Source organism: Rhinoraja longicauda, chromosome 22 (assembly GCF_053455715.1).
Source record: "Rhinoraja longicauda isolate Sanriku21f chromosome 22, sRhiLon1.1, whole genome shotgun sequence".
In the NCBI taxonomy this organism is placed as follows: domain Eukaryota; kingdom Metazoa; phylum Chordata; class Chondrichthyes; order Rajiformes; family Arhynchobatidae; genus Rhinoraja; species Rhinoraja longicauda.
Genome location: NC_135974.1, coordinates 36513814 through 36524435, shown reverse-complemented (window position 1 = coordinate 36524435; position 10622 = coordinate 36513814). Strand labels below are relative to the sequence as shown.

Genomic DNA, 10622 nt, shown 5'->3' with positions numbered 1-10622 from the left:
GTAGTTCCATTCTTTCATATGTCAGTCCCACCATCCTAGGAATTAACCTCGTGAACCTACGCTGCACTCCCTCAATAGCAAGAATGTCCTTCCTCATATTATTGTATTTATATTAACGTTGCGTTCAGTACCTGAAACATCTCCAATGCTATCTCAGAACATGAACTTCTTCAAAGCGTGGCCTCACGACGTCTGCAACATATGTGAATGCGGTGGCGCAATACACACGTCGAGAAAAGACCCAGAAACAAACAATGAATACACATCCTAGGACAGGAATCATTCAAAAAGCTGTAGTAACTCAGCGGGACAGGCAGCATCTCTGGAGAGAAGGAATGGGTGACGTTTCGGTCGAGACCCCCTTCTTCAGACTGATCAGTCTGGTCTCGAGCCGAAACGTCACCCATTCCTTCCCTCCAGAGATGCTGCCTGACCCGCTGAGTTACTACAGCTTTTTTGTGTCTATGATTTAATCCAGCATCTGCAGTTCCTTCCCGACAGACAAGAACATGTCAAGCCCCCAGAGGGGAAATCAGTCCTCCTGGAGAAGGCATTGCAACAGAGGATGCAAGGTGCTGGAGTAACTCAGTGGGGGCAGGTGGGTCTGTCTGACCTGCTCAGCTCCTCCAGCAGCTTGTGCCCCTCTTTCTTAATCCAGCATCTGCGGTTCCTTGTGTCGGAACAAAGGCGATGTAACAGGAGGGAGAGGCAGGGTGGGAAGTGTAAGCATGGGTGCGGGAAGGGTGGGGGTGCTGGAGGGTGCCCGAGCTGTGAGGGGTGCTCGGGGGTGAGAGTGCCCGATGGGCGCTGAGGGGCTGGGTGACCCATACCGTGTGTGTGTGTGTGTGAGGGGTGACTGGCGCTTGGGGTAACAGCACCCGAGGGTGCGGGGCGCTGGGTGCTGATTGTACTGGCGGAGCGGGGTGAGGGTGCCGAGCGGTGCTGGCGGTTGGGGTGACGGCACCCGAGGGTGCGGGGTGGGGTGACACATACCTTGCGGGCAGTGGATGGACTGCAGGTAGAGTTCCCTGTACTTCTGGAAGGTGGGCACATGGGCGCACTGGGCGACATCGGCGGCGCCATGGTAGTAGATGTCTCCGCCGACGGGCGCCTTGTTGGGGATCATGGCGGCGACTGAGTTTAAAGGTCAGCACCGCCAACGGGCCGAGCGTCCGCGCCCCGCCCTCGCCCCAGGACCCAATCACACGCCGCGTCTCTCCCGCCCCCGCCCCGGGGCCCAATCACAGGCCGCGCCTCATCGCCCCGCCCCGGGGCCAATCGCAGGCCGCGTCTCTCCCGCCCCAGGGCCCAATCACATTCCGCATCTCTCCCGCCCCAGGACCCAATCACAGGCTGCGGCTCATCCGCCGCTACAGCCCGGGGCCCAATCACAGGCCGCGTCTATCCCGCCTCCACCAATGATTGGATGGCTCTCAACAACCTCAGCCAATCACTGGCCGGTTCTCACTCGCTGCCACGCAGCTTCATCCAATCGGGGCTGGACCAATCAGGGCGGACGGGAGGGGTTCGTGCGCCACGTGGGCCCAGTGCAGGTGAAGGCCCATCGGGCGAACGCACCCACACTGGCCAACACTGGCCAACGCGCCCGCACTGGCCAAAAATGGCAAACGTGCCCACACTGGGCAACACGGCACGCACTGGCCACAAACGGCAAACGCGCCCACACTGGCCAAAAATGGCAAACGCGCCCACACCGGCCAACACACCCGCACTGGCCAAAAATGGCAAACTCGCCCACACTGGCCAACAATGGCAAATGCGGCAACACTGGCCAACACGGCCGCACTAGCCCATAAGCTATTCCAGAGTCTGCTGGCACACCACTACCTCAAAGCTTCATTTTGCACTAAATGCTAATCATGTTATTCCCTTTGTCATGTAGCTATACACTGAATGGCTCAATTATAATCATGTATTGGCTTTCCGCTGACTTGTTGGCAAGCAACTAAAGCTTTCCACCGTACCTCAGTACATTTGACAATAAACTCAACTCAACCAGTTGGTCTCATTCAGCTACTAATTTGTGAGGAACCCAATAGAAGACATAAATCTAATTGGTACATGTGGCAATAATAATTAACCAAGAATAGATCCTGGCATTTGTCCAAATGGTCCTGCAATCACCTGAGTTCTCCTGTATTTTACCTGTGACCTGGAACCAAAGAAGATTGCACCAAGGGATGATCTGTGTTGGAAGGGATTGCAGATTCTGGTTTAAACCAAAGATAGACACAAAAAGCTGGAGTCTGAAGGAGGGTCTCGAACCAACATGTCACCCATTCCTTCTCTCCAGAGATGCTGCCTGTCCCGCTGAGTTACTCCAGCATTGTGTCTATCCAAGGCATGATCTGTTGGCTCTTGTTTGTGGCGACTCTCACAAAACTTAAACATATGATCATGGCTGATCATCCAACTCAGTATCCTGTACCTGCCTTCTCTCCATACCCCCTGATCCCTTTAGCCACAAGGGCCACATCTAACTCCCTCTTAAATATAGCCAATGAACTGGCCTCAACTACCTTCTGTGGCAGAGAATTCCACAGATTCACCACTCTGTGTGAAAAAAAACTTTCTCATCTCGGTCCTAAAAGACTTCCCCCTTATCCTTAAACTGTGACACCTTGTTCTGGACTTCCCCAACATCGGGAACAATCTTCCTGCATCTAGCCTGTCCAACCCCTTAAGAATTTTGTACGTTTCTATAAGATCCCCCCTCAATCTTCTAAATTCCAGCGAGTACAAGCCAAGTCTATCCAGTCTTTCTTCATATTAAAGTCCTGCCATCCCAGGAATCAATCTGGTGAACCTTCTCTGTACTCTCTATGGCAAGAATGTCTTTCCTCAGATTAGGAGACCAAAACTGTACGCAATACTCCAGGTGTGGTCTCAACCAATGCCCTGTACAACTGCAGCAGAACCTCCCTGCTCCTATACTCAAATCCCCTCGCTATGAATGCCAACATACCATTCGCTTTCTTCACTGCCTGCTAAAACTAATCCTCCTGCAACTCTCCCCACAGAGACAATATTTCCTCTGCTTGGAGAAGTTACTTTTGGATTTGTCAAAGTAACTTCAGTGGTATTTCACAAGGACTTTGCAGGTTGTCCATGTTTCCATAGCAAACAAAGAAGTCCAGGATTATTGTTACATGGTAGAACTTGTAGTCAAGTTTAAGATTTTGATACTTGATTACTCTTTTCCTCAGGTAATGGTTTAATGTGCAAGTCGTGGCTAAAGAGCAGTGAGCATGATCACATTCATTTGAGATTACCAATGAGGCAGGAAGGGCAACTGTGTAAAGAACACAGACAGCAAAAGGAGACAGTGAGGAAAAGAAAATGGCAGAGGTGATTGGTAACATTTAGGATTGTTGATGGGAATGTGGGAAGAATTAGTTACAGGGCAACTAGCAGATTCAATGGTCTGAAAATGCCTCTTCTATGTCATAAGGACAATGGAAATTGTTGGAAATGTGAGCTTGTTCTCTGATGACAAGAAAAAGATTATTAACTGGTAGGTGTTTGCAGACAGAAAGATCTGGTCATGCTACTCAAGGTGACATAGAAAGTAAACATGCATATGTAGCAAGCAATTAGAAATGCAAATAGTATGTTGCCATTTATTGCAAGGTTAAAGCCAAATGGAAGGAAATCTTTGGCAAGACCACATTTGGAATACAGTAACTATCATTAAGAATCATGGGTATTAGACAGTAGAAGAATGAAAGATGGTCTCATTGGAACGTACAAAATTCTGGGAGAGATTGACTCAATAGATACAGAGGCTTTTGTTTAAGTTAATCGAGACTATTATTGCAGTCATAGAGATACACAGCACAAAAACATTGACCATGAACCATCCATTTATACTCTTCCATTATTTCTACTTTTTACTCTCCCCATAATCTCATCAATTTACTTAGTAATCTAAAAACTATTGCTCTCACACCACTGAAAATAAAAAACACATCAGTGCAAAGTACATTTCTCACATGGAAGTGTGGCCTGATAGTAGTGCCACTATCTGCCACTTTTGAGTACTACAGCTGGGACCTTCCCTGGTCCAGTAACCTTTGGTGCATCAGTGCTCTCAGCTGCTTCTTGACCCAATCAATTTGGATGAAGACTGGTTTCTGTGATGGTCCTGGAAATGCCACATCAAAGCAATGGCCAAGAAAGCACACCAACAACTCTTTGTTCTTTGGAAGGTTTAAGAAGTTTGGCATGTCGCCAACACAACCCTCGACAATTTCTATAGATGTGCCATAGAGAGCATTTTATCAGGATGCATCAGAGCATAATTTGGGAAAAATTCCATCCAAGATCACAAGAAATTGCAGTAGTGGACGCAGCCCAGTCGATCACGTAAACCAACCTCCCTTCCATTGACACCATCTACACTTCACACTGCCTCAACAAGGCCACTAGCATAATCAACGACCAGTCTCACCCTGCTCACTCCCTCATCTCCTCCACCATCAGGCAAGAGTTCCAGAGGTTTGAAGATGCACACCTCCAGATTCAGGAAGTTTTTCCCCCAGTTGTTATCAGGCAACTGAACCGTCCTCTCACCAATTGGAGAGCAGTCCTGATCTCCCATCTACTTCAATGGTCTTTAATCAAACTTTACTGGACTTTATCTTGCTCTAAACATTATACCCTTTATCCAGTATCCATGTACACTGTTGATGGCTTTACTGTAATCATATGTAGTATTTTCGCTGATTGGATAGCACGCAACAAAAAAAGCTTTTCACTGTACACTTGACAATAATAAACAAAACTAAGACTAAGATTTAATATCAAAGAAGGTTAAGGCATCCTCAAATGGGAAATTCAATAGATAAGCCATCAAGTGATACATTCTACTGCTAAATTTATTTGAATGGTAAGATGTTCATATAGACATCGAGCACAGATGCAACATTTCTTATGTCTAAGAATCCACAGGGAAACAGGCTCTGAGGAATTCTCTTGGCAAAATAATTTGCATATTCAAACATATTGCTAATGTAAAGTTCCATAAATATTCCCAATTCATAAAGATGCAGCCTTTTACTCTTCTGCACTAATTATCCTACAAACCTGTACGTTTTTGGAGGTAACTCTTCCTCCTTACGTTATAAAGTAGCGGGCCCATGCTTCTACAGTAACAGGCCAGGTTGTTCTCCTGACTCCGTGATCTCATCTTTGGAATTGTTATGCTACAATGCCGAGAACTATATTCTGCACTCTGTATCTTTGTATCTTTTCTTTTGCTCTACCTATTGTACTTTAGTTTGGCTTGATTGATATTACCTGAATTGACTGTATATATGTGCAAAAAAAGCTTTTCACTGTACCCCAGTACACGTGACAATAATAAACCTAAATGTATAACAGTATAACAGAACTTTATTTGTCATTCGGTACCGAGGTACCCAACGAAACTACATAGCAGTCATAAAAAAAAGAACACAAGACACATAACCCCAACACAAATGTCCATCACAGTGACTCCAAACACCCCCTCACTGTGATGGAGGCAACAAAACTTCCACTCTCTTCCCCACGCCCACGGACAGACAGCTCGTCCCCGACCGACCCGCACAGTCCCGGCAAGGGGATGGAAGTCCCCGCGGCCGAATCGCACCGGGCGCCGAAACGTCTCACGGCCGAGCCGGGCGATGGAAGGCCCCGCGACCAAGCCTTGCGCAGCTAAGTCCCGTGGTCGAGCCGCACCGGGCGATGTTAAGTCCCGCGGCTGAGCCGCACCAGCGATGAAAAGTCCCGCGGCCGAGCTGCACCGGGCGATGCAAAGTCCCGCGGCCGAGCCGCACCGGGCGATGTTGGGCCCCGCAGCCGAGCTGCACCGGGCACTGTTAAGTCCAGCGGCCGAGCCGCACCAGCGATGCAAAGTTCCGCGGCCAAGCCGCACCGGGCGATGAAAAGTCCCGCGGCCGAGCCGCACCAGGCACTGTCAAGTCCAGCGGCCAAGCCGCACCGGGCGATGTAAAGTCCCGCGGCCAAGCCGCACCGGGCGATGAAAAGTCCCGCGGCCGAGCCGCACCGGGCACTGTTAAGTCCAGCGGCCAAGCCGCACCGGGCGATGTAAAGTCCAGCGGCCGAGCCGCACTAGGCGATGTTAGGCCCCGCAGCCGAGCCGCACCCCGCGCCGTGAGGAAGAGAAGTTTCCCCCACCCCACCCCACCACCCACACCCACACCACCACCCCCCCACCCACACCACCACCCCCCACACATACACAACCAAAAAAAAAATACAAAAACCATCCCAACACCGACACACAACAAAAAAAAAAGGAAAAAAGACGAACAGACTGCTAGCGAGCCGCAGCCGTTCCGCTAATAAGTAAACGTCTTATGTGGCCATTTATCAGTGGAATAAGAACACTCACATCAGTCATGGCTTGCAAAGCAATGACTTAAATATCAGAAAGAACTGAGAGATTATTTAACAGAGCAATCTGCAAACAATGTCCCAGCATCAAACACATTATTAATTTAACGACATATACAACTGTGTGAGGAATATTTAATATAATGGGTGCAACTCCTTGAATCCGTGCATGTCTGTTACTCTCAAAATTTCAGATAAGGGAATATTTTTAGAGACAGGTCATTTACTTCACATCCCCAACCATGACAAGGAGGCAGGCAAGGACTTTTTGTTGGTAGTTTTCTTTGACCACCAGAAGTATGACAGAACCGAGTATAAGTGAAAAACAATGGCTTAAAATCGTTGCAAGTGAAACCACAAAAACGTGGCAAGTAAATGACAAAATACATCTTAAATTGATTTTTTAATAGTTTTCAATATACAAAAGATGGGCATTTTATTGATAACACTAAATAAAAAGGACATTTTTCCAACTAGGAAGGAAATAAAGCGGCAGAGAAAAATATTTCCATAACGTAGCCTAATTAACCTCCTTTCTTGTTCTAATCCATGTTACTGAATAAACTAAAAATCTTATATCAGAACAAATGTAGCTTTAAATATTACAACCGATTGAATTAAATTAGCAATAAACTATTCTTTAGAAATGTTCTAAGTAATCAGAATATTTAAAAAGATTATAAATGTACCAACATTTCCAACAGACAATTTTGTTGAAATATCAAACTTTATTATTAGAAATTGATCCAAGTAGAAAAACACCCTGTAGTTTTAAGACCAAGTTTGATTTTTTTTCTTACAGCATACTGAAGTCTTAGGGCAACAAAAGGAATAAAAGGCCACAGAAGAATTCAGGAAATATTTTACTGCTGTAGTACAACCACAATTGGTGGTAGGAACTGTCAGCACCACAGCAATTTCCTGTAGTTGATCCAACGACATGTCACCATACAAAACTCATGCACGGCATTTAATTGCCAACTTATTTCTTGCACATCAAATGAACTGGCTTGCCACGTACACACAACATAGTTTGGGACGCACTTTAACTATTAACATAACTGATAATGTATAAAGATCTGAACCATACTATACACTTTCCATTACAGTGCAATTTTCAGTCATCATGCAGTGATCATTCTATAATCAACCTCTTTAACACTGTCAAGAGCAGGACTGCTTTTGGTGTTGGCAAATTAAAAAAGAAATCAAGATGTTACAGTATATTAGTACTCTGCAGGACCTTCAAGAATATCCATTCCACACCTGCTAATGCTGCTCAGGATGTGAAGTGTAGAAGCACTCATTGCTTAATATGGACTGAAACTTCTGCAAAGTGCACTTATTTAGAAAGGAGGTACATTTTAATTTTGCTTACACTAACAAAATTACAAACAAAGCTCTTTTGACTTTACAGAAAATAAGAATGTCTTTTCCTCTGTGGATGTGCATGTGCACACATGATTTTTAGCAGGATATTCCAACCATAGGTATGCAGCATCCAAGGTTAATATTCTTCTTGTTCTTCTGGCTGTTCATCTGCTACATCTGGCACAGCAAATCCGTCCTGCAATGAAATTAATTCAAGTGGATCATTTCACTGAAATGAAATAAAAAATAGCTACATTTGTCACAGGTGAGAATCTGATTTTTTAAATTAGAAGCTACTTAAAATGGTGTGGCCCAAGCCAATGCACATTTGATCAAATAGAAAAGCCATCCAAATTTTTAAACGCCTCTTACTGTCACCTTTGAATACATTTGCTATGGCCAATTACTATAAGGAAGTGATCAGCCAGTAATTAATATAGACTACATAAATAATTATAAAATAATTAATACAGAAAATTTGAAACCAGGAGTTTATTCCAGTCAGGCAGCTAAAGTGTGCGAGAGACACAAAATATGGGGGGGGGGGGGGGGGGGTGGAATTAGCTTTTCAGTCAAGTTAGATGATAAAATATGATGACATTATCTTCGTTTGTTTTAAATGAAGTTACATTGGTTGAAAATATTGTTCTGTTCCATCAAGGAAATAATAAAAATAAATATATGATTCTCTTACATGCATCTCTTATCATCTAAGATATTCAAATGACTTGCATTTGGTCATAAAGAGTACCCAGAGCTACTCATTTGCAAAGTTGAAACTCTATTGCAAGTTGTACTGTTGAAATATATTATGTATTAATGAAATATATTAATCGAATCCAAATTGTCATGCATCCCCACCTAATACAAAATAAAGCTGTTAACACTCAGATTTCAAGTTTTCATTCAACTGCCAGGGAAAGTTTATGCATGTACAAGACAGACAAATATAGTCTAGAACAAACAGTTTCTATTGTCATGTTATTGCATGAAGGTGCAAATGAAAGTCAGTTCTTTTCAAAGTTAATTCTTAGACCGATTAAAACTGATGACACCCATGTTTCAGACCTAAATCTACCTCACAAATTAACTTCTTATTTGTTCCAAATCATATATCTAAAATCCATGCACCATGTTCACTCAGAACCCAGTCACACACATCACCACATGTTTGGTGGCTGCATTTATTTGAAACACCATTTTTTTTTAAACGAGCATCTGTTGCTCGTTTCGGTTGCTTATGCAATATTGAATTTTCACTCAAAATATACTTTCCCAGACCAAAACTATATTGCTCGAGTTTAAAGAAAATTAGTTTAGTTTGGGAAATAAATATGCAGAATAGGAAACCTCATAATTCAGAACGTAATCAATATGTGATTATAATGTATCTGTGCTTGCTATTTTGTACAAGCCAGTATTATAAAGGCAAACAACTTACATCAGTTGCATACAAAATCTCCACAATTCGCTGGATGACTGGATCGTTATCTTGTTCATTTTCTTGGCAGATTAACTCAATATTTCTCAGTTTGCCAAAATAAAAGTCTCTTTCCTTTTCAAGATCTTCCACTGTAATCTTTAGTACGTGGATCTGTGAAAACATAACATTTCATTGTAATAATGTAGATATGCATTATTTTAAAAATCAAATGTTATTTTAAAAAAAGACAAAATATGCTATGTAAAGAGGCCCAAGATGAGAATTTATTGGTAACTCTGTTTATCAAAATGTAGGGATAAAGGTTCCCCACACTCATATCATATCATATCATATATCTACAGCCGGAAACAGGCCTTTTCGGCCCTCCAAGTCCGTGCCGCCCAGTGATCCCCGTACATTAACACTATCCTACACCCACTAGGGACAATTTTTACATTTACCCAGCCAATTAACCTACATACTGTAGACCAGGAATGAAACCTGGATCTATCAATGGCATTAGTCTGAAGCGTCAGTGATGAATGGCATATCCAAACCAAATCGCCATCATCCCTGTGTAGAAACAGGGAAAAACACAATTCTAGGACATTTGGAATTTCTTGGAAGGTAAAACAAAGGCTGCAGATCTGAAGTATGTTGTCTTTTTAAAACACAAACCATGTATGATAAAATATTATCCTTCCAAAATGAGGACCACACTATTAAAGCAGATTTCTCATATGATTTCTCAAAATTCAAATGAAATAGAATCAATCATAAAAGTTTATGGAATCTAATAATTTTAGGCTAGAGGGCAGTATTGAATCCGGACAGAGCAGAAGCCACCTGCTCTGCCATTTTCTCTTGTAAGGCCATTGAGTCTTTTACATTTTCTTGAACACAACCCAACACAAAATTCGATGAATAAAGACCTTCACCTAGATTACACATTCTAATAACTGAATATTTTCTTCCTCTTTATACTTTAATGCACATTTTGCACTGAAGTTTTTGGGTATCACTATCATAGTTATATTAACAACTGAAAATGTGCACTTTATGATCCAAATAGCTTACAATTTAAATCAAATACAATGTTAAAACCCAGGAAAGCTCTCAAATACATGTACATACTCCATGATCTTAAAACTTTAGTTACCTGTTGAGCCAACTCTGCAACTTGCGCATCGCCATTCCCCACCATTGCAGGTCTTTTTGACACAGTCGACACAGGTTTTGTAGTAGTTGAAACTTTTGGCGTTGGATAAACTTTTTGAGTTACTATGACAAATAACCACATTCACAAATATAGGTAAGAAAAATGCCAAATATTATTAACAAGATACAGTAGCTGACCCCAAGAGTTGATACTTTTAAGTCCACAAGCAACATTAGATTTAAGTTCACA

General features: G+C 43.2%; 2 protein-coding genes across 6 annotated transcripts in view; both read right to left on the bottom strand.

Annotated features, from left to right (window-relative positions):
- The window catches only part of acss2 (acyl-CoA synthetase short chain family member 2), a 52196-nt gene extending 51017 nt beyond the window's left edge, over window positions 1-1179 (bottom strand). The window contains exons 1-2 of one of the 4 annotated variants that reach the window (XM_078419179.1): window positions 994-1128; window positions 132-192 (exon numbers count right to left, since the gene is read on the bottom strand). Coding sequence is in view for 3 of the 4 variants with exons in the window: in XM_078419178.1 (XP_078275304.1) it covers window positions 994-1126 (133 nt within the window). In the remaining variant the exon portion in view is untranslated. Of the gene's footprint in view, window positions 1-131; window positions 193-993 lie in introns of all 4 variants that reach the window. The other 3 variants (XM_078419178.1, XM_078419176.1, XM_078419177.1) reach the window with 3 other exon arrangements.
- Window positions 1180-6804: 5625 nt separating this feature from the next.
- Window positions 6805-10622, bottom strand: part of LOC144604573 (microtubule-associated protein RP/EB family member 1-like) — a 32157-nt gene continuing 28339 nt past the window's right edge. For both annotated transcript variants that reach the window (XM_078419165.1, XM_078419166.1), the window contains exons 5-7: window positions 10374-10495; window positions 9233-9385; window positions 6805-7987 (exon numbers count right to left, since the gene is read on the bottom strand). In XM_078419165.1, coding sequence (XP_078275291.1) covers window positions 7928-7987; window positions 9233-9385; window positions 10374-10495 — 335 coding nt within the window. In that variant the 3' untranslated portion in view covers window positions 6805-7927. The remainder of the gene's footprint in view (window positions 7988-9232; window positions 9386-10373; window positions 10496-10622) is intronic.